The sequence below is a fragment of the Alternaria infectoria genome, assembly GCF_024043175.1.
Source record: "Alternaria infectoria strain BMP 0036 chromosome Unknown scaffold_11, whole genome shotgun sequence".
NCBI lineage: Eukaryota > Fungi > Ascomycota > Dothideomycetes > Pleosporales > Pleosporaceae > Alternaria > Alternaria infectoria.
In genome coordinates, this window is record NW_026250700.1 from 993,738 (window position 1) to 1,020,945 (window position 27,208).

At 52.6% G+C, this 27,208-nt stretch overlaps 9 protein-coding genes across 9 annotated transcripts; 4 read left to right on the forward strand and 5 right to left on the reverse strand.

Moving 5' to 3' along the window:
• Positions 1-243: 243 nt before the first annotated feature.
• Positions 244-951, reverse strand: J4E92_007191 (uncharacterized protein; the record flags this gene model as incomplete). Its single annotated transcript, XM_051498554.1, has 1 exon — positions 244-951. The coding sequence occupies one exon, from the start codon at positions 949-951 to the stop codon at positions 244-246; it is 708 nt and encodes a 235-aa protein (XP_051351488.1).
• A 4,621-nt stretch (positions 952-5,572) lies between these two features.
• On the forward strand, positions 5,573-6,347 carry J4E92_007192 (uncharacterized protein; the record flags this gene model as incomplete). Its single annotated transcript, XM_051498555.1, has 5 exons — positions 5,573-5,578; positions 5,657-5,696; positions 5,752-5,829; positions 5,893-6,000; positions 6,055-6,347. The coding sequence occupies 5 exons, from the start codon at positions 5,573-5,575 to the stop codon at positions 6,345-6,347; spliced, it is 525 nt and encodes a 174-aa protein (XP_051351489.1).
• A 657-nt stretch (positions 6,348-7,004) lies between these two features.
• J4E92_007193 (uncharacterized protein) lies at positions 7,005-8,344 on the reverse strand (the record flags this gene model as incomplete). The annotated part of the gene is made up of 2 exons (XM_051498556.1): positions 7,005-7,792; positions 7,843-8,344. 2 exons carry the CDS (start codon positions 8,342-8,344, stop codon positions 7,005-7,007), a joined length of 1,290 nt encoding a protein of 429 aa, XP_051351490.1.
• Positions 8,345-8,886: 542 nt separating this feature from the next.
• On the reverse strand, positions 8,887-9,972 carry J4E92_007194 (uncharacterized protein; the record flags this gene model as incomplete). The annotated part of the gene is made up of 3 exons (XM_051498557.1): positions 8,887-9,252; positions 9,299-9,873; positions 9,921-9,972. 3 exons carry the CDS (start codon positions 9,970-9,972, stop codon positions 8,887-8,889), a joined length of 993 nt encoding a protein of 330 aa, XP_051351491.1.
• A 684-nt stretch (positions 9,973-10,656) lies between these two features.
• J4E92_007195 (uncharacterized protein) lies at positions 10,657-11,691 on the reverse strand (the record flags this gene model as incomplete). The annotated part of the gene is made up of 4 exons (XM_051498558.1): positions 10,657-11,387; positions 11,440-11,500; positions 11,557-11,569; positions 11,615-11,691. The coding sequence occupies 4 exons, from the start codon at positions 11,689-11,691 to the stop codon at positions 10,657-10,659; spliced, it is 882 nt and encodes a 293-aa protein (XP_051351492.1).
• Positions 11,692-14,308: 2,617 nt separating this feature from the next.
• J4E92_007196 (uncharacterized protein) lies at positions 14,309-16,143 on the forward strand (the record flags this gene model as incomplete). Its single annotated transcript, XM_051498559.1, has 6 exons — positions 14,309-14,433; positions 14,487-14,828; positions 14,876-15,239; positions 15,288-15,608; positions 15,659-15,889; positions 15,940-16,143. 6 exons carry the CDS (start codon positions 14,309-14,311, stop codon positions 16,141-16,143), a joined length of 1,587 nt encoding a protein of 528 aa, XP_051351493.1.
• Positions 16,144-16,325: 182 nt separating this feature from the next.
• J4E92_007197 (uncharacterized protein) lies at positions 16,326-18,920 on the reverse strand (the record flags this gene model as incomplete). The annotated part of the gene is made up of 1 exon (XM_051498560.1): positions 16,326-18,920. One exon carries the CDS (start codon positions 18,918-18,920, stop codon positions 16,326-16,328), a length of 2,595 nt encoding a protein of 864 aa, XP_051351494.1.
• Positions 18,921-23,314: 4,394 nt separating this feature from the next.
• Positions 23,315-24,704, forward strand: J4E92_007198 (uncharacterized protein; the record flags this gene model as incomplete). Its single annotated transcript, XM_051498561.1, has 2 exons — positions 23,315-23,389; positions 23,439-24,704. 2 exons carry the CDS (start codon positions 23,315-23,317, stop codon positions 24,702-24,704), a joined length of 1,341 nt encoding a protein of 446 aa, XP_051351495.1.
• Positions 24,705-25,431: 727 nt separating this feature from the next.
• On the forward strand, positions 25,432-26,235 carry PSF1 (DNA replication protein psf1; the record flags this gene model as incomplete). The annotated part of the gene is made up of 3 exons (XM_051498562.1): positions 25,432-25,458; positions 25,513-26,045; positions 26,142-26,235. 3 exons carry the CDS (start codon positions 25,432-25,434, stop codon positions 26,233-26,235), a joined length of 654 nt encoding a protein of 217 aa, XP_051351496.1.
• Positions 26,236-27,208: the final 973 nt, after the last annotated feature.

A 27,208-nucleotide genomic window follows, 5' to 3' on the forward strand; every position in this document is an offset into this window, starting at 1 on the left:
CGCTCATGATGGACAGAATTTAATGGGATGGTACTGGAGAAATTCAACGGCCAGCTGCAAAGACATCTGCACGCTCTACCGTCCCAGCTGGCTTCCCGGCAACGTGGGCGCAGGCTGCGGGGTCTGACAGCCCACGAGCCGGGCGTTCGCATTCGCTCTACGGCTCTTCGGGCGGCTAGCCGGCTATCCACCGACCTGGTACGCCCTGCATTCTCATCTCTGCTATGTATTTCCACAACACAACTACTTCTCTACGCTCTTCGCTGGTCGAACCATGCACCCATGCCAGTCCTTGCCCTCTCCTCCCCACGGCACTCGATCCCACTCAAGCGTCTTCACCAGCGCAAACCCTCTCCGCTCATACACGGGCCTCCCGGTCATCGTGGAGTCCAGATACGTGACCAGCCCCTCTTCATCCGCCTTTTGCATCCCCCAGTCCAGCATCATCTTCGCAGCCCCGCGACCCTGGTAGTCCGGATGCGTAGCCAGTGAATTCAGCATAAAGTACGGCGTCGACGTGCCCATGATGGAAGCCTGAGCGGCTCGTAGAGGACCGAGCAACGAACCCAAAGCTTCAAGACGCAGTTCTGGTGGGAGAAAGCCGGGAGTGTCATTTGCTTTCTCGACCGGAATGGAGGGTGCTTCGTTCTCCTCATCCCCTTTGGTCACTGAGACGTTGTGCATGCTCCATACTGACACCGCGATTGTGCGTCCGCCGTTATCAGGTGGGTCGTCAGAACTAGGCTCGAGATCTGTGTCTACGACTTTCCAGTGCCACGCGTTTGGCTTCTTAATCTCGCGCTTGCGGTCTTCAGCCACACCGCGTATAGATGTTTCGCTGATGGGGCCGGTGTGTAGGAGGTCGTGCGTCGGACCATAGTAGGCGAGTGCGCGCACGCGTGTCCAAGACAAAGTATCCTCAGTGGTCATTGGGTGGAGTTGGAGTGGCATGGTCGTGATGTGTAGGTGTCCAGTAGTGTGATTAGTACCGGCTGAGTTCAGTCACAAAGATTCCACAGAGGATGCGACACGCTCTAAAAGTACTGAGGGTTATCCTATCACTACCTGGAGGTCACAACGGATGACTCAGAGCGTCGATACAGCTGAAGGCGTCCAGTGACATGCATTCTCACCACAGCACGATGCAGGAAGGAGCTATCGCGATGACGTAGATGCATACCTACCTTCCGAATCGAGAAGCAGTGCTGACATGATACAGTCGAAAGCACTCAGAGGTCAATATAACCAGGCAGGATCTCATACCATGGATGTACGTCAGCTCGACTACGTAGGAAAGAGGCACCGTTGAACCCCTCCAGGGTGCAACTGCAGATAGGTGGGGTAGGAAGGCAACCCCGCTATCCCAGTTACCTGAACAGCAACCATGGACTCATGGAGAACTCACAACAATCACTCACTAGGAATCGCAGCCTCCTTAGCAGAACCATCAGTTTTCTCCATATGCCAGGTTCTGAGTAAGTTCATTGGAGGTCGTTCTTTCGACCGACATTTTCGAAGATGGACGATTTAACCGCCACGGTTCTACCGAGTGTTCACCACCTGCATGCACGAACGACGAGCATTCATCCTACGAGCACACCCAAGGACGCCCATTGGTCAATTGAATCCCGTTCGTACTACCGGTATGAAGCCCGTCGATATATTCTATAACTCATATGTGCGAGTATGCGCTGGCTTGACATTATATATAGATTTCGCATACTGCGCCGTACACATACATGAACAGAACTGCCTGTTCCTTCCTTCCACTCATATCTACATGTTTACTTAGCTTCTCCGTTCCCATATAAACCATCTTCTCTTCCTCGTCACATATCCACTACCTCCATCACATACAGTCCTGTTCATACCAATACCTTCTCTTCACTTCCACGCATCTCCCCCTCGTCGATCTCCTCAACCTCCAAAGAAACCAACCATGCATCCATACACTCTCCTCCCCCTCATCGCCCTCTCAACACTCGTCAACAGCCTGCCCACCCCCCAGTCTACAGCCTTACAGGTAGCAGCGCCAGACTACGCAGGATTCGTATTGACCCGAGCTTCTTCACTCGACGTCACCGGCAGATGTGGGCCAAACTTTGGCGCGACCGTTAAATACGTTACGATTTATGCAGGATATAGATGTCGGTTCTATAGGTACGTTGATCTCATGCTGTTGCGTTATGATAGCTTATGATGGGTTATGATGTGAGAGGAGTGGAATTGGGACTTCTGTGTACTGATCGATTTTGTGTGACAGCGGTGATGATTGTAGAGGACAGATTGGCGGGTTTGATGGGCTGCCGGCACCTGGTGGGCAGCTTTATCAAGATGCGAGGTCGGCGACGTGTTGGCATGGGTAGGTTGGGCGTTTTGGGGAGTGGATGGGATGGGGTATTCGATCAACCAAATGCATCCGACCCGTCCGAAGAATGCGGCATCCTTACGACTAATATATGCATGCATGCGCTGGCTCGATCATTCACATGAAATAGAGTAGACTGTGCCGTACTCATACATGAGAGTAAATTCCTTGTTTATTCCTAGCATTTATACCTACGTTGTTGCTTAGCTTTTGTTTCCTGCCTTTCTCTATATAAACCTGCTCTCCCTCCTTCATCTCTATTCTTCATCTCATCATACACAGTCACATTCATATTCAATAACTTCTATTGACTTTCACGTATCATCCCCTCCTTAAGATCCTCGTCATACATACATCAACCATGCATCTATCAGCCCTCCTCTCCCTCGTCGCCCTCCCCTTCCTAGTCAACAGTCGACCCACCAACCAAGACCTACCTGTACACATAATGCCCGGGGGTGATAACATAGCCGGAATCTTCGCAAACGGTCCCGAATTCAACGGTATCTTCGTCAACGGCGGATGTTCGCCAAATTTTGGGAAAACCGTCAAGTTTGTCCTCATATTCGAGGGATACAGATGCCGGTTCTTCCGGTACGTTGCTATGCTGTACCACTCTATCATCATAAAACACAAAGCTAGTTCGTGGCGGACTGCGTGCTAATTCATTGTGTGACAGCGAGGATTTCTGCAAAGGACGGATTGGTGGGGTTGAGGGATTACCCTTCCCTGGGGGTGATCTGTATCAACCTGCGAGATCGGCGACGTGCTGGAGAGGGTAGTTTGGACGTTCTGGGGTTGAGCTAAGACATAGTGTTCAATAAAATACATACATTGGCAGACACGGAGTAGTCTTGATGGCATTTCGAATCTCTGTGAAGGAGATCTTAAGCGCAAAAGGGAGGAAAAGTGAATGCATGAGCACTTGAGTATTGAGTCGTCTAGGCTGTTGCTCGCTGCAGCAATTCGGATTAGGCTCGTCGCTTATTGTTCATACTCCACGATAACAACAAGCACGTACCAAACAAATGTAGAGCCTCTGTTTTCTCGTAACCTTCGCGTCTCCGCGCTTATGTTTCGCGCACCAACTCCACAACCGGACCACATCCACGCCGCGCCCCCAAACTCCCATACTTACATTTCTGACCAGTCCGAGCACATCCGCAATACAGCGCACGCCCATTCAACCCTCCGGAGAAACCACATACGATTCATGACTGGAATCCATACTTTCCCTCCTCCTTCCTATTCAGGCATGCCAACGCCCAACACATGGACCGTCCGCCCTAGAAAAGAAACCACAAACCTATCAAAAAGCTCACCCATCATCTTGCTTGTTCACACATCAAGCCACATACCCCATCTGGAATCAACACTTCACCTCCAAACTACCCTTTCGGGAACACTTTCGAAAACATACTTTGGTACGCGCTCTGGTACCCGCTCTGGTACCGCAGCACTGCGCTGGCACGACCGGGCGGTACATGATCTGACCCCGAAAAGCAAACTCAAAACAAATTAAATATTTGCAAGCTCCAAACTCTCGCAGGTGGGACGCCTGAACTACATTCTACGGTTGTAATGTCGTATTGCCTAATTGGGGCTGTTTTGTGTTTAACGGAGCCGGTGGGTGCTGGGAGAAGGTTTGTAGTCTGGAACAGTCTTCAGCCTTGTCTTACTTAGTGCGGAGGCGAGTAATTCTCCTCAAGCCTTCTGGAATCTATGGAGATGGGGAGTTTCCTGTTTCGGTAGGTTGGTTGTTTGGTAGGGGCGTGGGGAGTGAGGTATTTGGGATTGGGAGATGGGTCTAAGGTTCGGAGTGTTTGCGCAGGAGGCGAGGGGAGCTGAGGTTTTCCAAGGTTGGAAGTAGAGCAGGACGTGCAATGTGCATTATCTGCATGTGTATGCTGGACGGCCCTGGACATGGATGCGCGACTGGGACTTTGCGGGTCCATCGTGCCTATTCGCAATAAGGGCATCGTATGCGTTGGACGCGTTACTCTCCGTCAAGATACGTCCTACTTCACGGTTCAGCATCCATTTACGTCGCGTGACATCCTCGACCCAGACTCCTCGCCAACCCCTTTTGCTTTTTCGGCGGCGTGTCCAGTCGCCCGCCGTCATCCACACCTATCCAAGCTTCCTTCATTCTTTCCCATCTCGGCATCTATGACTGCCTCGCTACCAAACTCCCTCAACCCCTTAACCAGACTCTCTTGCTTCCAGACCCGGCTGTTCGATCCAAGGCCGTCTTCTTCTGGTTCGTGGATCTTTTCCCGATAGCGGGATCTACTATCATCGATGGTTTTCTTGTTTCCTTTCCTCTTGCGGTAGATTCTGACCGTTGGATGGGCGGTGGCTAGGCGGGATGGGGGATGGGCGGGGAGAGGGTACCACGGGCCGGAGTCTGGCAGCCGTTGACTGGGATCGATGGTTTATGGTGGGCTTTCCTGTTTGGGAAGTGTGCGGGAGGCGCTGACTTTGGGAGCTGTATGTGCGGTAGTTGTTAGATTGAGCGATACGAGGTTTACTACCGGAGATGGAGTCAAGCCCTAAGGCGTATATGATGGTAGCCTCGTGCACGAGTTATCGGCGTGTGCTTGTTACTCGAGATGCTGCAGCTGCTTGATGACTCCAGGGCTGTGTTCCGTGGGGTGCCGAAGCACGATGCGCGAGCCTCGTGGTGTTGCGAGCCATTGGGAAGCGAAGGTAGCTACGCGTCCACCGTCGCAGCAACATAGCTAGACAGCTAGGTAGATTTCGCTAAAGAACATGGAGATGCGGAGTGACAGCTACATGCCACATCTTCCATGTACCCAGCTCACCAGCCTCGAACGCCGTCGCACTCTACACAATATCACCCGCCCCAGAAAAACATCACCAATAGAACATGACCAGTTTCTCCGATGCCACGAAAGCAGTCCCGATGCCACGAAAGCAGTAACACGCATGGGAAACAAGTAAACCCGATTTCCCAAACCAGCGCACAGCCATGTATCCATGTTAGCCCAGCAATGACGTAGCGACTGCGCGGATGCTTGCGCAAATCCCGCCAGGAACATCGCTATTGCATCACCGCGACCCACGTCTCAGCCCTTCCTCTCAGTCCTTTCACGAAACAACATTTTTGCTTGCAACTCCTCTCTATAACGCATCGAGAAACGAACGAAACACCTCAATTGACATCACAAGACCTCTTTCAATATGGATGTAAGTGTGGAGTTGTTGTAGGGACGGTTGATGGCCGAGGTGTTTGCGTAATGGACGAATGCTGATGATGGGTATTAGGTCTACTACTTCTACTCCTACGGCACTGCCGCATGGCTGGGTAAGCTCTATACCCCCCCGCAGAGATATCGTGCAGCTTGCTAATACAAACACAGCGACCCAAGCCGCGCCTCTGATCGCGTCCCCAACGATGATAGTAGCATTGTTGTCCCCCGAGGTCCGCGAAGCTTCAAGTACGTATATACCGAAGGACCGGGAAACATGTTTTACGATGAGGTGCTAACGAGGATGATCAGCTCTCGAAGTCTACTTCTCCCGCACCCTGGGTCTCTCGCTCATCGCCCTGGGCATTCTGACTGTCCTGCTCACGGGGTCTGTTCCATTGTCTAGTCGACTTTCTGAAGGTACTTTCCCCCCTAATCCCCCTTCCATCTGCACGCCAAACTAACACCCCCTAGGCGCAACCACCAACGAGGAAGACCCGAAAGCACCCTACGCGCTCCCCACGCTCACCGTAACCGCCATGTTCCACTCCGCCCTCGCCTTCTACGGCTACGCCATGTGGACGCGCACCGGCGTTATGGCCTTCAGCTTGGGCACACTAGGCTCCGGTTTCCTGGCCATCGTGGCACTGTGGTGCATTTTGTTTGCGAGCAGCAATGGACGGATTAGCAGGAAGACTGGCGCGGATAAGAGGACGTCTGGTTTCCCGTTCAAGAACGCTGAGGCGGAGAAGAAGAAGGGTAGGTAGATGCTTACTATCTATCTTTGGAGCCTTTGCCGGCTTCGAGGGGTCATAAGGCATGCTGCGGGTGGGCGGAGGGGCATGGAAGGCATGTCTGCAACGGCGAATAGGCATACAATGGGAGTTATGCGGGAGCAAGGCATGGAAAACTGGCATTGGGAAATTGTCAGACACGGATTATTGGGATGGAAGTTGTATACTATGGAAGCATTGAATGAATTGGTATCTTTAAACCTTGAATGTACCCAAAGACCCATGAACACCCAGGTTTCTATCCCATAGTAGTAATACACAAGTACTATCGAAAAACAAGAGGGCATGGCGCCGTCATCTCCCTCAACACCAGAGCTACGCACTTGTCCGCCGCCTCGTCGCAGCCGCGCACTATCATACCAAATCCTCGACCACTCACCCATGCGCATAACGCCTCCTGGCCGGGCCCCTGTAATTCAACGCCTCCTCCACCGCAAGACAGCGGTCACGCCAATGAACGCACTCCGCATCCAACCACGCAGCACGATCCACCAGACCTAGATATGCCAGCGAAGCCTGCGACATAGGAACTTGATGCAGGCGCAGCGCTTCCAACCTACGATGATGTATCCGCTGCTGCAACTGCAGAGCCATATCCCTCTCCGCGGGATTCAGATATTCCAGTCCAAGCTACGGAACGGGTACCTGAGGCTGCGGCTCTTCGATAGGTTGGATGTGCGCGGGAGGCGGTCTAGGCTGAACCGCTTCCTCCTTAATCCGCGGTTGTTGCTGAGTGTCGTCGCGCCACCACGGCAGTTTGCCTTCTCGGGGTAAGATGGGCAGGGCTTTCGCGGGCTGGATATCATTTTCAACGGATTGCCAGCCTTCCATGTCGTCGGGCATGCCTTGATCGACGCGGCGTCGTCGCTCGGTTGCGGCTTGGGCTTCCATGTAGTTCTCGAAGAGGATTTCTTTGGCTTGCCATTCTTCCTGGCGCGTGTGTTCGAGTTCCTCGGCTTCGGCGCGTAGTTGTTCGCCTTCTTGCGTTGCCCACAGGAGTTGGCGGCGCAGGAGTTGGAAGAGTTCGGGGGCGGGTCGCTGGAGCTCTTCGGGTGTGAATTCGATGTCTGGTGGGAATTGGACGAGCGGTGGGGCGGAGGGATTGGCGAGGTCTTGCAGGTAGATGACGTTGTTGTGGGCGTAGTCGGCGTCGGGGGCGGGTGCGGGTGCGTTGGACGGAATGGTCGCGCTGTTCGGGGGGTGCGAGTGTGAGGAGGGTGACCCGGGTGTTGAGCCTTTGTCGTGGGGCAGCTTCTTGGCTTCGTTGTTGAGGACGAGCTTGAGGCGCTGCTTGTTGTTTGTGGGGTTGGAGGAGTGGTGCTTGGGGACGGGGTCCGAGGGGCGCAGTGCTTCGGTCTCGTGGACGGTTCTCATGTGCTTGGCTAACGCGTCGGAGCGGGTGAAGGAACGGTCGCATTCTAGGGGACTTAGTAAGCGTAATGCGATGGAGATGGGTTTGGCGATTTACCTGGAAGGGTGCAGTAGAATGGCTTCTCCCTTGTATGTGAGCGCATGTGAGCCCTAAGCGCATAGCCACTAGCATGGGGTATGCCTTTTCTTGTGCAGTCGCTCCACTCGCAACTATACTTCTTCTGCCGTGTTCCTATGTGGTCTTCATGAAGATGTTCGACGAGGTTATCCATGTTCTGCAGGTCACCCGCCGTGCAGCCGTCCCATTTGCAGACAGTGACCTGTTCCTGGCCGTAGTCGTCGTCTTGCGACATGCCCGGGTGGTGGTGGGGCGACGCAGGAACCGAGCCATCTGTGTCTTCCGACAGCTCGTCCTCTTCCTCGGGCGGCATGGTATTGATATGGGGCGGTGAGGATGGCGCGCGGATATTCAGGCGTGGTCGCTTGTTGGGGCGCTGGTCGTGGTCAGGAGTGGCTTCGTAGCTGGCATGGCGGCCTCCTTTGATATCCTCAGGAAAGTCGTCGCTGCCGTACTCGGAGAGTTCTGAAGGCGATTCCATGGCGGCGCTTAATGTAAATGTGAATGTAGCCGTGGGCGCGTTTGGATGAGCGTGACGATGGCTGTACGGCGCGTTCGACGTCTAGCCCGAGGTGCAGGGACCACCCGTTTAGCTCGATATTTTTGGGCAGCTTACTTCCTTCCTCTTTCTTCCTCCTCGCCTTGTGATCACTCAATTGTAATCATACTAAGCTGTACTTTGGGCCGTTGGCTATGCGACGGCGCTCATTCGTCGGGCGAATGTCCATTTGGACGTCTCCATTCTCTACCACGGTAACGAGGCTGGGTGCGATATGACTTTGCTCTACCTTCCTCCAACACCACGCAAACGGCTATAGGTAAGTTCTTCCACCGTCTCCTTCATCTCATCTCTATGATGATCTATTCCAGAGTTCTGCAATTCCAAAGAGTCGCTTCACGGCGGCTCAAATGCGGATTAGCTCTACACTACAATTCTTTCTGATCTGCTATTCTATATACAATCTTAAGCTTGCTATATTACAGCTACAGTGCTAACAAGCTTCAGACTAGGTCCTTAGTTGTCTATGCGAACAGCAATGCCGACTGCGACTCGTGGTACCTTCCTCCAATCGGCGGGAACTTCTTCAGCATCTCGTCCAGCGCCTTCATGTCCTCGTCGTTGAGCTTCGCTGGCTTCATATTCTCCTCGATCCTCTCCGACGTCGTAGCACCAGGAATTGGGATGATAGTAGGCATACCCTTGGCACCGCTCTGCGCGAGTACCCAGCCGATGGCAATCTGAGCTGGTGTGGCTCCCTTGGCCTTCGCCATGTCCTCGACAGCGTGGAGCAACTTGATGTTCTCGTCAAATACGTCAGGCTGGAACCTGGGCATGTGCTGGAGCATCGAATCGGGCTCGATGTCGCTGTACTTCTTGTACTTGCCAGTCTGCAATGCATTAGCGGTAGGTCGTTGGCTGAAAGGATGTGCTTACCAAGAACCCGCGTCCAAGAGGAGAGTACGCAATGATAGGGATACCGAGCTCTGCGCACGTCGCCGCGACACCGTTCTCCAGAATATCGGTCGCCCAGAGCGAGAACTCTACCTCGACGGCGGAGATGGGGTGCACAGCATGCGCCTTGCGGATGGACTGCGCGCCGACTTCAGACAAGCTGATGCCTCCGAGCTTGCCTTCTTTGACATACTCTGCGATGTAGCCGACAGTGTCTGCGATGGGTGTCTTGGGGTCGACTCTGGCGCACTCGAACAGATCAAGGCTCTTCTTGCCATCCAGCACCTTCAAGCACTCATCGATGCTGCGCCTGACGTTCTCCCGACTGCCATCGGGCGCCATCTCACCCTTCTTAAGACCTCCTTTGATAGACAAAACGACCTTCTCTGCGTCGCCGGGGTACTTGGTGAAGTACTCGTTGAGCAGATGTAGAGAGTTGCGCTCCGGGGATCCGTAGAGCTCGCCGCCGTTCCAGTTGTTCGCGCCGAGTGAGAGTGCTGTGCGCATAGCTTCGTAGCTCTGTTCGGCTGGTGGTGGGTTCTTGCGCCATGTCAGACCTGCGATGTGTTAGCGAAGCGATTGCGAGGTAGGTAATGATGCATACCCATGAGGCCGTAGCCAACAGGGCCTACAGTCTTTCCGACAAGTTCAGGCATCTTCGGTGCTTCTTTGAAGTTTTGAGACTGGTAGTGGGGTAGATAGAAATCCGGCAAATTTATCACTCTAGTACCTCAATGGATCGTGTCGCTGTTGGTATCGTGTAATGTCCTGTCCACCGTTCTGCCACCGAGTCTTTATATCGCGTCGGTAGTCTTCTCGGGCCCGAAGTCATTTTTATGTAACTGGATGTTGATGACGCGGGCTCCACATTCTACCTGCATCTGCCGGGACCATTGACATCTTAACTCCGTTCGGCCAATCAGGCTCGGGTGTGGCGGAAGAAGATGGACTTTACCATGATAGCTCCAGCGGAATGTTCGCGCGGTGTATGCTACTTGGGGGGATTTGAGACTGCAAAGGAGGGCGAGTTGGTAAGCTGGAGTTATGGGATGGCATCGGGACCAAAGGTGGATGAGCTGCGAGGTACTTGTGGTTCGTACATGGATAGGAGTGTGAAGAACCCTTTTAGCGTTCATGGTAGCTTCTAGCAAGGCGCTTGCAGATGTGAGATTGCATGTACATTTTGAGTGAAATCTGAATGCTCCCAGGTACACACTGAATAGACAATTGTCCTCGCATCACGCATCCACCTCTAGGACGCTATACAACAGCACTGGTACAATACAAAGCCAATCAACCCACTCCCTCATCCCCCAACACACATTCCACTCCCAGCATCCTCACTTCATCTTCTTCCCCTCCACCCCCGTCCTCTCAACCCCATCCAAATCCCTCAAAACCTCCCTAACCGGCCACACAAACCCCTCTTCCACCCTCCCCGTCTCCCCCTCCTCAATCGTAACAAGATACTCCACCAGCGCCATACCCACATACGCGCCAATCGCCGTAAAAATATGCCACCACCCATGTAGTTCGAACAAGAAACCCCAGGGAAGTCCCACCCATCTCTTGAAGACTGTGACGTAGTAACAAGCGTGGAAATCAATGTTCCACAAGAAGTATCCAAACAGACCGGTGGAGATACCAAAGGTAGCCATCCTCCCGAGTTTCTTGCGTGCTTCTTCGGACGTGATTTGCACTTTAATAAGCGCGCGCGTGTACTTACTCACCAAGAAAATCATGACCGCAAACGCAATCTCATGTAGAATGATCTCATCGGCCCAGACGTGGTACACAGATACTGGAATCAGGCTTCCTAGGATATACGCCGTGTACTTCCTCCTCTCATTCACCGTAGCTTTGAAACACAGCAGCTGGTGCAAGATGGCGCCGACGGCCAGGAACATGGATAGGTCGTCGCCCATTTGCGAATGGTATTTTAGGGTTGCGTGGAACCACGCAGAGAGGAGGCCGACGGAAATCAGGCCCCAGTAGGGGAAGGCGAGGGTGGAGATGAGGCCCCCGGTTGGTTTGGGGGCGACGCGGCGGAGGCCGTGGAGGCCGTAGATTACTGGGGAAGTGAGTATGGATTGAGAGGTGAGGTGGCTTTGGTAAGGGCGGACCGTAGGTGATGTTTGTGAGGGTGTTTATGAATTCGCCGATGTAGGGCGTTATTATGTAGTCCTAAAGTTCAATTAACTTCCGAGATGCATATTGATCCTCTGGCTGATCTCGCGTACCTCTTCACAGAAACTACCCCAAGTCAGCCATGTCCAATTCATCATGCGTGCAACTCACTTGTGATTCGACGTCTTTGGCTCCCACGCCCCGACGATATACTCGTTGGGGCTGGGGTACTCCCATCGCCACTGCATTTTCAATTGCGAAGGCTACGCGTCGGACGATTGATTCGACGTGTTGAGGTGAGGTGACGTTGTTGTTTCCAAGGTTTCGTGGTTTTCTACTTGCAGCAGGAGGGTTCGCGCTATGACCCCTGATCACGGTTCCACTTTGCACGCTACGGAAGAGACCATACGAAGACGCGTGGAAAAGCAAACAAACACAAGGAGAATACAGTAGAAGTTCTTCGAGAATAAGGATTAAAAGTTGAGTTGCGAAAGAGTTCTGAAGTTGAACTACAGAACCTCTGAGCACGGCAAACTTACATGGCAATTAAAAAAATCCTTCTTCTCTATACAACTTTGGAAACATGCCTTAGAACAGTTCTAGGAGTTGAAGGCGTAATTGTAGAAGTGTTTTAGGCGCGGGCTACGTCTTGCAGAGTAGCTATTCAAGGTCCTTGTGCGGCAGACCTCAAGGCAAAAAGAATCGTTCCTTGCACGTACGCGTAGCAGTGTCTTGCTATGACTGCTGGGAGTGCAAAAAATGGGTCTTACCGCGACTCGAACGCGGGGCCTCTCGCAAGCTATGCTTGGGTTTGCAAGTATCCGAAGATGCTTTCCCTAAGCTGGAGCGATGTTAGTATGTGTGTTATACGCATTTCGTGCAGTCTGAACTTACCGAGAATCATACCACTAGACCTGGTATTTGTTAGATGGTGCTCATGGTGATCAGGTCGTATGACGGCTTACCATAAGACCGAAAAGCAACTGCTGTGAAGCTGTTGTTCTTGTTGATGGAGAAATCTTCCAAATTGAAGTATATGAAGGCCATTGTTGAGTCACTCGTGTGGTGGGCCTCGTGCTTCCCACCAAATATTGTGGGGTTCTGACCATGGGAAGTGTGGAATTCATGCCAGTGACGGTTGACGTGGCCGAAATTAGCCGCAGGCTTAGGCGGACCCGGGGCGGCAGATTGTTGCTCGAACACCAAATCTTCGTTTGGGTACTGTCGCTATTACTGAATCCCAGAGGATCGCGATCGTCGAGTATAGCTGGTACGGTGTATCGAAGGAAAATCTAGTGAATTTGGAGGGTACCTAGGTAGGGAGCAAGTTTCCAGGCGACTTCTGCTTGATACGTCTCTCTCATTCTTTGCGATTCTTTGTTCGCGCAAAGCACTTGAACGCAGCCATGCTCTATCTAAAAACAACGATGAGAGATGGAGTTGGATTGTAACAATCTTGTATGAGGAACAGCGCGCTGATGGGATTCATAGTCAAAACCGAAAGTTGATGACGCAGACCATCTCCAGCATTACGCCTTCGCACGGGCTCATGTCTTCTCAAGTATGCGCCACACGTTCGGGAAGTATATCTTCCATCACACATATAGGTGTTGTATGCAGCAAGAAGGCCAAACATTATAGCGACCATTTTCTCGGATCATCTCACCGACTCGCGATTGCTGCAGTTTTTATCACGGCTACGATGCTCGCAGTGCTGAATATGTTGTCCATACGCACTCGAAACCTTTATTGATTAACGCGCACACTGTAGATTGGCTAGGTGTGTGAGCTTATAAGCCAGACCTGCAATCACGGCGCTGTGATCGAAGCAAGATTTGTACGCGTATTATGGCGAATGGCCTGACTTTCTGAGTCGTCCCGCTTCAACATTCCCATGTCGTGAGAATCCTGGTCGACGCGCAGGGCGACGCAATAGGTTAGCCCAAACGCGAACATCTGAAGGAAGAAAGCCCGATCATCGATGAGCAAGTCCGATGTTCGTCACGACTCCGATCATTAGAAGCCATCTCGGACGTGCGCCGATATCAGATGCGCCTAGGCATGCGACGAACGAGTGTCCTCACCAGAATTGCTTCCCACTGAACATCTCCTTGATCGCAAATCATTGCAGCCATTTCAAGGCGATGCGACTGCGATGCGTCGCCATTGATAGCATCGCGATGGTAAGGTAAAAGTCGGTAGAGCCAGCGTTGCCAAGCAGAGCAACGATCGCGCTTCGTCGTACGTTCTCACCACCCCTCAAGCGCATTCCTGCCCAATCACCCACGACAACAGTCGGAAGCACCACCTGCTCAGGAAACATCTCCAGTCACATGCAACATCATCCCTTCGAAGCAACCACCTTAGTCGGATCCCGGCAGTGTGCAAAAAGAGCCGCCGGTTCGGTTAAGATGCCACTGACGACATCCACACATGCACAACGCGGGTGAGGCGATCTCCACAACTCTCCGGGTCTGAGCGCGTCTTTCTCCACCTCCAGCCTAACCCCAGAATCGTTTTTCCACAAATCACATAAGCTCCGACACTGACTCGATCTCGCTTCTCTCCGATGGTCAAGACGGCAGGCTTCTCGGCATGCGGCCGCTATACTTGGGTCGGTAAATACATTTTAGCCATTTTACCTGGCTGTCCAGCTATGACCAACGAGTATGGAGTCTCCATGCGGAGCAAGGACTCGAGTGGAGACGGCTGCTTCAAGCGATATGATTGTCATGTCGAGCACAGCGGCGTGTAGTGCCGACTTTTTCGACCTTTATATTCGACCCTCCCCACGTCTGTGGATCGACAGGTCGAACGACTGCCATCTCTGCATCAACCCAAGGTTCTCGACAGGTCCCGGTCAAGATGTTTGAAAGGTTCCCTAAGATTTACAATGTCTACTTCTTGGCGATTGTTGCCACGATGGGAGGCATGCTCTTTGGTTTTGATATCTCTTCGATGAGTGCCATCATTCCGAGTGACCAATATCTGTAAGTCGCAGTGACGTCAAACACCTCACTTATTGATCCCTAATAACGAACAGCACCTACTTCGACAACCCAACCGGCGTCGTTCAGGGAGCTATTGGCGCGGCCCTTGCTGCGGGTTCAGTGGTTGGCAGTGCTATTGCTGGTCCTATCTCCGACAAGTTTGGTCGTCGCGATGCCCTTATGTTCGCCTGTCTTTGGTGGCTAGTCGGAACTGCGCTGCAGGTTGCTACAAATGGTCGCGGCATGCTTATCGCCGGTCGTGTATTGAATGGAGTCACTGTCGGTATCACTTCGTCTCAGGTTCCTGTCTACCTGGCCGAAATTTCCAAGCACTCGCAGCGTGGTGCCATCATTATCATTCAACAACTTGCTATTGAGTGGGGTATTCTTATCATGTAAGTACACCGAACACACGAAGTAAGCCCAAGCTAAAAGGTCGCAGGTACTTCATAGGTTACGGATGTACTTTCATCCCTGGCGAGTCAGCTTCATTCCGCACGGCCTGGGGAATTCAATACGTCCCCTGCGTCATGTTCATGATCGGTCTCCCATTCCTCCCAGAGTCTCCCCGATGGCTCGCGAAGGTCGACCGTACAGAAGAAGCAATCCACATCCTGGCCTCCATCCAAGCCGACGGCAACATCGAGGATCCCTACGTCATCGCCGAATACGAGGAGATCGTAACTGCTCTCACTGCAGAACGTTTAGCTCCCCAAGGATGGCGAAAGTTCGTCTACAACGGCATGTGGAAACGGACTCTTGCCGGTTTCTCCGTCCAGGCCTGGCAGCAGCTTTCGGGTGCTAATGTATGTTGAGCATACTTCGCGTGGTACCGTCCTGCTAACAGTTCTCAGGTCATGACTTACTACGTCGTATACATTTTCGCCATGGCTGGTCTTACAGGCAACACCAAGCTTATCTCCTCCGGTGTGCAGTACGCTTTGTTCATCGTCTTCTCGTCCATCATGTTCTTCTTCGTCGACAAGATCGGCCGGCGAACACTTCTGGTTTGGGGAGCCATTGCGATGGGCATATGCCATCTGGTCGTAGCTGGAATGCTCGGCGGGTTCTCCACGTATGTCCCTGAGGGTGTTGGTGGCGACGCGAATGTTGTCATGATGGTCACTGGATCGCCGGCGTACACCGTTATCGCGTTCTCGTATCTTTTGATTATCGTAAGTACCTCTACGAGCTGAACACGAACCACACTAATTCCGCATCTTAGTTCTACGCTCTTACCCTCGCACCCATCTGCTGGGTCTACGCCGCTGAGGTCTGGTCACTCGAAACCCGTGCTTCCGGAATGGGTATCGCAGCGATTGGAAACTGGCTTTTCAACTTCGCCATTGGATTGTTCATTCCACCCGCGTTTGTCAATATTAGATGGGGGCTCTTCCTCGTTTTCGGAATCCTCTGCTTCATGGCTGCCGTCCAGTTCTTCTTCACCTACCCCGAGGTAAGGAAATTCGAAATTCCTATGATGGCTCCGACTAATCCTTCAACCAGACTTGCGGTAAGACTCTTGAGGAGGTTGAGTTCCTATTTAGTAAAGAAGGCCCACACGCTTGGAAAACCAAGAAGGGCAGTGACAATCTCGCGCGCGACCTCGAAAACGTTGCTGCTGCGCAAGCTAAGGGAGAAGCGCTTGCCACCATCAACAATGTCGCCAAGAAGGAGAAGGGCGAGACTGAGACAACTGAGGCGGTCTAAGCAGGTTGGAATATGCGGTTGTCCGCACACATATCACCGGCAATGCCATATTGGGCTTGCTTTGAACGAATCCAGTTGTTACTTTGGACTCTCCAGCGCTTCGTTCTTGTTGAGATTACTGAGACATATAAACGAACTAATACAGCATTCCGTCACAGATCATTGCTATTCACATCATGCTACTAATTCCAATCCTCCCGCCAAACCCCCACCTTCTTCAAAAAGTCTACCTGCTTCCCCTTCGCAAATTCCATCGCCCAGTAATTCCCATCCCACCTCTCCCACGCGCCCTTCCAGCTCGTATCCAACCACCCTGTCTTCTCAACCGGATACAAAGACCCCATGCCGGATTTCCGCACCTGGTCCATGATATCGGTCGCAATAGTTCCACCCCTGGCTGTCGATCCGCGTGGTTTGACACTGGCCTTGAAGATCTCTACTTCTCGCGCTTCCTCAAGTTCTTGTTTATAGGATTCTAGTCTGGTTTCGCGCGCTTGGATCGCGGCGGGGAGGTGGCAGCGAGGGATAAGCGGAGGCCTCTTCACGCGTTCGAGCGGATGAGTCCAGTCCGAGATCGAAGAAGGTGATGTAGACGATGAGGTATCGCTATCAGGTGTGCGGCTACCAGAGGTACTAGGTGAACGGATAGGAAACGGTGCTTCTCGCATGAACGCTTGTTCCGTCTTTCCGATATGAACATCGCGGGCTTTGACGCTCTTCCTCAGTCTAACCACCGCGTCTTCCAAGCGTGTGTTGACGCCTTGTTCTCGCTTGTAGTCTCGTTTGAGTGCCTCCCTTACTTGGTCTGCTACTGAAAGCTTTTGTTGGAGGCCCTGGACTTCCCAGTGGGCGTGGTCTTTGACTTTCTGGTAGTAGTCTCGGATGTATCGGAAGTTCTCCAGCTGTTGCTCGGACATGTTGGCTTCGAATGCGAGACTGCATTGTTCGAATTGGGCCTTGTTTTCTTCGAGTTCTTCTTTCCAGGTCTTGGCCTCCAGTTTCAACTGGTCGTTCTTGGGGCGAAGCACTGCGAGCTCTTCTTGCGCCTCAGTGAGGTCTGACTGTAGTCTTTCATTCTCGGGCTGGAGTTGTAACAGCTGTTTCTTTGCTTTGGCGAGTTCCGACTCTGCATCACGGCGCTTCTTTTTTTCCCGTTCGTAGTACTGTTCCCATTCATTCTTACCCGTTTGCATGGGATGCGGACTTGGTAAACCGGGGCTCAGCAGTCCCTTCCTCTCGATCTCTATGGTCTTTCCCAAACTATTAATCTCGTATTCTTTCTCCGCGAGCTCACGATTCAAATCTTCGATCTGCTCCCGCAACTCTTTAAAGTTTCCATTGAAGTTTTTGATCAGTTTGAGGAACTCACCTCGCAGTTTACCTGTCTCATCATCTTGCGAAAGACTCAGAAATACAGCGTCGAGCTCTTTGGTCTCGCATTTTGAGATCATTGGCAAGTTTTCGGCCACTTGGTTGACAACTTCACAGAGGGTGCGGATAGACTCCTGGTTATTCTTTAGCTTCTCGTCCACCTCCCTCAATGAGTCATCAAATGACTTGCAGGCAGCAGTCGCATCTTCTGCCTCTGATTTCTTTGCCGCGAGTTCCAACCGCGTCCGCTCGACCGATGCTCGAAGTTTCTTGTTCTCCGCTTCGACTTCTTCAAGAGGAGGTAATCCAGGCTCGCGTGCGTTGCGCGCCGCGATCTTGGCTTCGCTTTCACGAAGTTGGATAGATAGCTTCTTGTACTCTTGCTTCAGGTTCGTCGCTTCTTCTTTGACGGTTTGCAACTCTTGTAGTACGGTCTCACGCTGTCTCATCGCCTCATCGCGCTCTTGTTCCACTTTTTGACGTTTGATTTGGAGCTCTTCTATCTCTGCAACGATCTCGGGCGGAACGATAGGTTTTTCCTCATTACCATGCGGCGATACGGTTTCAATCTGGTCTCGAGGTTCCGCGGCCTGGCTTATCAGATTCTCGACGTGATCTTCTTGTGACACTGCAGCCATATCATCTTCCGTCAAAGGTGATTCCCGCTCTTGCGGTGCCTGAACATCAGGACTGGGATCTTCATCTTGATGCTCCTGTGGCTCTTCCTGGGCCAACAGATCTTCTAAGTCATACGATTGCTTGTGTTCCTGTATGGTCAGCTCCTCTTCGGGCTCTGAGACCTTTTCTTGTGCTGGCCTTTCTAACTCTTCCTCTTCTGGCTTATTTTCCTCTAGATCCTCCTTCTCTAGCGGCTTTTCCAGCTTCTTCCCTTCCAGAACAGACGATGCTTCTTCTTCTTCCTCTGCGTTTCTCTCGTCTTCCACGTCGCTATCAAATTGACTAGAGTCGTCATCATCGACGTGTGCCTTGTCCTTATCTACCTCATCCTGATCCTGATCAACATTGTCATCAACATCATCGACCTCCTCCTCATCATCCTGCTCATCGTCAACATCATCTACCTCATCATCATCTCCATCCCGCGTGGGCGCACCAGTCCCCCACCGCTGACGACTCTGCGGTCTACTACCAAACCCAGGCGACGAATGCTGCCGCATCGCACTACCTGGCCGGCTAGTCGGCTCCCTCATCGACGTCGACCTCTTCCCATACTGAGCAAGTTCAATCTTCTCGTTCTTCTTCGCTTCAGATGCCCTGGTCGGGGCAGCAAACGATGATGCATTCGTTCGTGTTACGGGTCTGACTGTGCCTTGCTGCTCTTCATTGAAAGACTCCGGAGACGTAGCTTCGTGGTCAGGGGACGACATTTGTTTGGTCTCGTTCATAATGTGGGTTTCTGTCTGTCAGTCGCGTTTAATTTAGTACTGGTTACCTGAGCTGTGGTTGCTGGCACGTTTGCGCGATTCATATGATATTGCGATATAAATCATTGGTACAAACAAAACTTTCCCTCGGCTACATGAACGACTATTTTACATGCTTGTCTCATTGATTGATCACTCCATTGTCTCATCAGAGGTTTTGCATATCACAGTGTTCCTCGCGTCGTATCAACATGCCAATGTCTTGATGGCGTCGTGAATGCAGTGGTTTTATCTCAGCGACATAGTGAAATTTGACGAGACACTGTTTCGACTTTTCACGGAGGAAATGTGTACTCTCTTTGTCAACGTTGCTACTGTGAGAATTGCAAGCAATTGGTATCAGCATAAACGAAAGGTACTGGTTGTCGACCTCACAGCTGTGATTGAAGAATAGCCGCGGAACGAAGTATGCGTCGCATGACTGACACATTGTACTGCGAGGATACCCTGACCTTCTCGAGCACTAAGAACAGCCATCTCATATCGCGCGCATCCGCGCAGTGTGATGCAAAGTTAGATAGCGCAACGAACGTACGTTGGGCAGGAAGATGCGAGCTAATGCGAACATGCACTTTCGCCACCCCTACAGGATTCAGCATTTCCCACATCCAGGCTGGCAGCCGTTGTGGATGGGCGTCAACCAACGACTGGGGTAAGCGACAGGAGCGCAGCGTTAGTGACATCACGTGCTAGCGTGTACCGACTCCATGGGGTGGCGTAACACGATGCTAGCTGGTTGAGGAAAGACCCATGTCATCTTTAAGCCGCATCGGTTCAGCAAGGAGATAAGGTGAGTGGAGTGGTGAGCGACGCTGACGTTTTAGCCGAATGGAATGGAGAAGGATTCAGGCCTTGACGTGAAATGAGGGGTAGAGCAAGAGGCGAATGTCCAGGCTGACGGTGGCGCTCAGTCTACAACGACCTTAGTCCACCGTTGGAAAGCGATGATCGAGCGGAAGCCCCGATCTTGCACGTGTTGTTGTGTGACAAGTGCTGCCCTGATGCTGGTGCGCTACTCGTCACATACCTTACACCTACTTTAGCCGGCAAAACTACGCGAGATAAGCGCCTTCGCGCCAGAAGCGACAGAGGCGTCCCGTTACTGAGCGGCATGCTAGGATATTGCCTCGACGCCATAGATATATCGTAAGCTTTTGCCGGGAGCTTCGTCGACTGTGCCACTGTGCCGTGTCTTCTGATCATTCTGGAACGGGTAAGTTTTCATCAGGTACATTGAAGAATGTCAGGCAAATCGTGCGATACTTGCATGAGAGCCGGACCAAGCATCAATCGGTATATGGGTACCTCGCGGCATAGTTGCTGGATCGAACTGCGACCGTTGGCCTACTGCAAGAGCGCATACTAGCGTACCAGCGCCAGCTTCCTGGTGCCGGAGGCGTGTATACCTGAGGTGACTAGGCAGCTCCAGCGTGCAAGATGTCATGCAACTGCATCCTCAACGCGAGTGTGCCGGTGGCGCGGCACTTGTCGTGCTGTGAGCAGAAAAGGGCCGAAGCTTGAGCGTAGCTTGCTTCAAGCGCAATGATATTGGTGGTTTCGATCACACTATTGACGGAATTCCCGTGCCAGAAGCTCGTCCCATGGTAACAATGCTGGGAAGTGGGGTAGACCGCTCAACCGCCAAACCCTTCCAGCAAGATGGGGGCTGACATTGACTCTTAGCGTCCGCGGAATGGTAGCACAACATCTCTTGGTTTGCAGTTATTGCAAGGTACCGAGCGTTTTAGGTGTAGATAGTCGTTGTAAAAAGTGGAAAGAGGCGCGGGGAGGTCTGTGACCGAGAACATCCGGGTCGATGACGGGTAGAACCAGCGGATCCTATCTTTTTAGCCCGCCGACGGGATCACCGTATGGTAAATTGCGGAAATGGTTTCTTGCAATTGCGATAGCTGGCGAAGGTAACGGAGATATATCCTATCTAGGTAATACAGAAGTTGGGTCAGTGGAGGCAGACATTGACAGCTACGGCGTCGATCACACACACGTGCGCAGATGATGCTCTCGACACCTGTGACTACGAGTAGCTCGAGTCGACAATGCTGTACCCACCATGAATACCGATCATGTGTCCTGGTGTAGTCCTTCGCGATACTGCCAGAGCACCTTTGGCATGGTGATAGTCCGTTTGCGTTCATTTTTGGGTAGACCGGTCAGAGAAGCATGCTCAAACAGTACAAACTCATTCAAGCCTCCTGGTTCAAAGCAATACTCCAGACAGTGGTCTCCACTTTTGTTTCGCGCTTGCTCGAACCAATCACTATCGTCTTTGAGGCTCAGCCAAACCTGGTCGCACAAGGCTGTAACTGTTTGGTCGTGCTGCCGAAACGGCGATAGTACGCATTCCAAAGGCAGGTCCCCATGTCAACACGATCGACCGGAAGCAACCGAACTTCTGCTGTATGCATGCAATATGCAGGACCTTGCCCAAATGTCCGCGGCCTGTCACCGAAGGACGTTGAGTGCCTGTTGACTGTGACGGGCTTACCACAAATGTCGTCGCTGCAGCATGTTGGGTTCAATAGCCGAGCAAGATGGACAGAATTATTCTGAGCTTGAGCGGTCAACACAGACCTGAACCTCGCCGCGGGGGCGCATCGTAACCAACCTGTCGGGATTGCCGTACCGACCCTACCCTTTGTCCGGCGACCGCAAAATCATGATAATGTGTTTGAGATCGAGTGTTTGAGATGTGCCTAGTTTGTCGCCGCCTGTAGATTGACTGCGTAGTTGCATTTTGATGTGCGGTGTGGATGTTAGAAATCGTTGTGTCGTGGTCAGCCCTGCCAAGTATGACCAGCTGTCAGGGTTCTGACATAGAAGGCTGCAGCCATCCGTGAACAGCACGTCAGGCTTGACTACGTAGCGAAAGAACCCAAGTTTTGGTCGACCAACCACGTTCGGCCTTGGGAAGATTTCTGGTCATGTACCATCTATGTCATTGGTTGCTGGGAAAGGGTACCGCGAGCCCCCGGTGATGCAATTGGTGCAGGAATGCAGCCCATGTTCTGGCGGAACATAATTTCAGGGGTCGTTCTGGAGGCTAAAGATACCAGTGAGCGTGTGGCTTGCTATAGCGAGCGCCCAGTGCACATGACTGCTGCAAGCCATAGTACACCCCTGCTAAGATTGGTAGAGAGCTTCTTGGGGTAGGCGATTTGAAAGGAAGGGCGCCTAGATTGAGAGTAGCTTCCGTCTATAGCTGTCGATGTGGAGGGGCTGAGGGCCGCTTTCAACCCCACAACAGGACGGACATGATATTTTCGACTTCGAAACGTGAACGGACCAGAAGGCTAGTTCTTGCGCCATTTCGCAGGTAGTTCATCGCTTGAGAGGTTCGCAGGCCAAAAGCAGCGCGACGTCTGAGTGTGTCAAGCGCGCCCAGCCAACACCAATCCGGTAGTGCCTTTGTCCATGTTCAGACGACTAGGTACACTATACACATACGTGAGCAGTCGACCTCGAGGTTGTGTAGTCGCTACAAATACCTTCTGGCGACTGATCCCGGACAAAGAATCCTTCTCCGTTGATTTGCCCTTCACACTTTGCTCGAGCTCTGCCTTCGCCACAAAGAGACACGGGCCGGAACAACACAACTCAAACAGTACGGCGGTGTCTGACTTGCAAGTTGGTATCGCATAGTCGTCCACGCTGATTGTCTCTGCACCAAAGCCTTGGTGCCGGTGAGAAGCGGGTAACTGCAACAGGTTCGTTCCCTGAACACTTTGCGAACTACTATGCATCATTGCGGTGAAGCAAACCGAGCAAAGAGCGACACATTCGCTAGACGTACTGACACATATCCAGTACAATATCTGGAACAGAACAGGCTGATCCAGCATCTTCTCGAGAGACCAACGAACGCATCTCGGTATCCACTAGCAACAAAATCCTTCGGTCTTCATGTTGCGCGGCCTTTGACCAACAGAAGAGTCATTCCATCCATCGCAGTTGCGCTTGCTCTGTTCAACTATCGATCTCCATCGCTTAAGCGTTGCGTTGAGTCCGGAAACAAGGCCAATCGGCAGTCCGCAATCTCCACTGTCGCAGCAACTAACTTGTGCGTCAACACTCGCCATGATGAGGGGTGACACGCTCGTCCAACAACATCCTCCGACCCCACCGAATGCTGGGTCAGATTATCAGTCCGGGCTGCACCCAGTTGCGCAATATGGCGTCGATCGCGGCTATTCGTTCGGTGAGACAGGGTACGGCTCGCCAGGCTCGGTGGCGCACGAAGGGATCCCTTCACATGCGTCACATGCCGACAACCATCCTCGTGGGCTCGGACTAGGTATACAATATGTAAGAGTCCCTGCGTCTTCACACACGTAACCATGCTGATCGAGGTACAGGAGGGATATGGTCCACCAGCGGAGTATTATCAGAACGGGCCGTATAACGGCATGCAGGTAAGTAATGTCGGCGGTTGTATCTGACCCGATTGCTAATGGATGATAGAACGAGCAAGCCTTGTTCTCGCCACCGACACCAAGATCCGCGAACGATGAGGATTCCGGACGTAGGACAACTCGTAGCGGACGAGCAACGACGTCGTCCAGTTCTCCACGCCTGAACGAGACCAGCCCTAGACGGAAAGCGACACCGAGAGTGAAGAAGCCGAAAGCACCGAAGAACGAAAAGCACAAGACGCCCAAGCTTACTGCGCCATTGAGCATACTGACTAAGGAGTTACATCATATCCCGGTTAAGAATATGGAGGAATGGGTCAACAGGCCAGCGGATGTCAGGAGACGCGAAGTTGAGAAGAGGAATGGATACATCACTCGTCCCATGAACTCGTTCATGTTGTACCGGTCGGCGTTTGCGGAAAGGGCCAAGTCATGGTGTCTGCAAAACAATCATCAAGTCGTATCGTCCGTAGCGGGTGAGAGCTGGCCGCTGGAGCCGCCGGAGATCCGCGAGCTATACAACGAGTACGCAAAGATCGAGAGGATCAACCACCAAAACGCACACCCGACGTACAAGTTCTCGCCTAGCAAGACAGCAGCGCCGGCTCGTAAGCGAAGAAGCGAGTGGTCTGACGAAGAAGAACCTAGCGACCTTGACGATGCCGAATGGGCACCCGGTGGTGGCAGGTCTCGTCCCCGACAGGCCAGGAGAATCGATCGATCATTCAGCTATCCGTCAAATGGTGTTGCTGTAGAGTACTTCGATCAGTCGTTCGGACCGAATGGCAATGGTATCAACCGATCGTCCTGGGAGATGACAAACGAAGGACGACCGATGCCGATGCCGATAAGCCACAACGAGCTCTACAATCAGTACTACCAGACTACCGCCTACCCGAATATGCAGATCAGTCCGACCTACGCAGACGACATGCACATGAGGAGGGTAGACACTCCATCCTCTTCCATGCAGTTCCACTCGAATCCATCGATGCTAGGATTGCCTGGAGGTAATGCGAACGATCTTCTGCAACAGCTGCACCCGAATATGAGTTCATCATTCGACGAGGGGCAGCTGGATCCATTGCTGTTGGCTTACGACGGAGGAAGTCATTCGGACATCGACCCTTCAGCGCTGCAGAACGCCGTATACCGGAACCCTCATCCGGACATGCAAGAGGATAGGCTTGAGCAACACAACCTTGATGGCTTGTTGGATCTTCCGCATGATGAGTACCAAGCTTGGCAGTCAGACCCGACCATGGTGTCGCTCGAACAGGAGTCGGAGTTTGATAAGTGGATGGGTGAGCAGTGATCTATATCACGTTAGCTAGTGCATTCTGGGTGGTTATGTTGCTCTTACGCTTACGCGCGACGTCGTTCATGGCTGTTACCGTTCTTTTCAGCATCGTTGGGTGGTTTCTGATGAGCGCTTCCATGGTGGGCAGCATACAAGGCGTTGATCGGACCAAAAGCTCGGGGGCTTAGAGCATTTAGACATGGTGTTATCGCATGCGTAGATCGAGATGTACATATTAGGTCAATCTTCCTTCGCTCTTCTCTCGACGCGATGCTGACGTGATTTCGTGTTCATCGTGCGTATTACCGATCCATCTTTCCGTCTGTGTGATAGCATACATGATGCCAGCCGAGAGTTTCGCGATGCTGGCGAATGAGGTTGCGTGGATTGCTGGCGTTGTGAAAGGGATTGCCAGAAGAGGTTTGAAGTTGGACTCGACAAGCCAAGACCCGTCCCCGCCCCACCTGCCCCCGCGTCAGGAACGCGCCTGCTTCGTAGGGTCCAACAAATGTTACGGTTACATCGCATGCGCGAATTGCTCTTGCTCGAACTACTCAATCTTTGAGATCTCTTAATGAACAAGAACTCCGCAGCGGAGACTTCTCGCGCCCTCTCTATACTGAATAGCCCACTACTTATACGCATCCTACAAATTGCAGTGACAGTCGCGTTTGCTTGATCGTTACTTCCTCATACCACCAAGGAAAAGACATCTATAAGACCCCGAACACACACTACAACCATGTATGGAGAAGCGGCCAACAAATTGGTAGAACTACAACAACCACATCTGCCTACTACACAGCCTCTCTAACACCCCCAGGTCCAAAACGCCAAACGCACCCTCGCCCTCCCCCATCTCCCACCCTACGCCTCGGAGCTCACACGCTCGATAGTGCGCGAAGTGCGCGACCTCGACAAAGACGTTTCATCCATCCTCGCCCCCTACAGCGGGTCTTTCAACCCCAGCGCATCCCCCGAAACCGCCTGCGCCCTCCTCGTAAACCATCTCTGCATGCGCCGGAACAAGCGCTGTCTACTCGCCTACCACCGCGTGCGGAGCGACAAGCTAGAAGAATATTGCTGGGAGGGCGTCGACGTGCTGGAACAGCAGGGCAGCAAGGACCATAGCGGGGAAGGGGGGAGGGGCAGTGGGATGGGCGCTGGGGGTGGGAAAGAAGAGAGTAGTTTGAGTCCTGAAGAGGAGGAGTATGTGAGGCAATACAGTGACTTGCTTGCTGCGTACAAGGGTCAATGGACGGATATCGATTTAACGGGGAGTCTGGAGCCGCCGCGCGATCTCTTCATCGACGTGCGCGTCTTGAAGGACGCCGGCGAGATCCAAACAGAGTACGGGTACGTGACCGCCATCTCGGCATGCCGAAGCCTACGACCCTTCCTTCCGCATACGAAATATTGTATACTAGTCACCACAGCTAACCGACGTCACAGCTCCATAACCCTTACCAAAAACTCCCAATTCTACGTCCGGCAAGGCGACGTCGAACGCCTAATCGCGCAAGGATACCTCCAACGCCTCAGCTAATCAACCTGCTACACTTCCTCCGACCGCTTCAGCAACCAGAAACCATTCCTTCGACCTCATCAGCGACCAAAAATCAGTCCAATACATGAAAAGATTGGCCGCAAACCTCACCCCACCTACCCTTTACCAAGTCCCCACCCTCTACCAACGAGAACCCTACCAACCAACCAAACCCCGCGGAACGTCCTTCCGCAGACCTACCCTACCGCGTGCATCCTTCGCCATGCACCCTCCACCGCTATCCGCCCATTCTGTAAAACCCGCCCTGAACCTGGGTTCGCCGAGCCGCATCCGAGACCAAGGGATATCCAGATCCAGCTGGAGCGAGTGGCGTTGGGGGCAGCAGGCAGGGCTGTGCTGTGCGTTTTTTCTGCGAGCGAGAACGCACGCACGTACGCGCCTTACACCTGCATCTGCATCATCAACAGAATAGTCCAGGTTCCTTTTTTCGCGAGGTTAAGACATGTATCGACCCTGCAGGTGGTCCTGGAGAAGGCCTAAAATAGGCGGAGATACACGCGAAGGAGAGATGCAGTGTTGCGGCGTGGGGTTCGGTGGATGGAGGATGGAGGGGAGGATGGGAGAGAGCGTGGGAGTGGGAGGTGCAGCATGCAACATGCGACATGCAGCTATGGCGCCATTACACCTACACATACATATTCCGATGGATATACCCCCGAGGAGGGTTTTTTCAGATGATGCAGCTGCAGCTGCAGCTTGGGAGGCGATATGGCGTCAGTGCGGTGCGGCGTGGGTCCTGTAGAGCTGCGTCATCAGTGTTCAGGGCAATACGGCGTAGTCGTACCACGCATCTGGGTCTGAGGAATGAATGAATAAATGTCGGTTCGCGTCTGCATCTATTGATTGTCACGCAGAGGGTGATGTTGAGGAGAGATTTATTGATGGAGTATACAGGATCGGCGAGGAGGCCCGCTATGAGGTCGCGATGCAGTATCACGTCTCCGGAGATCGG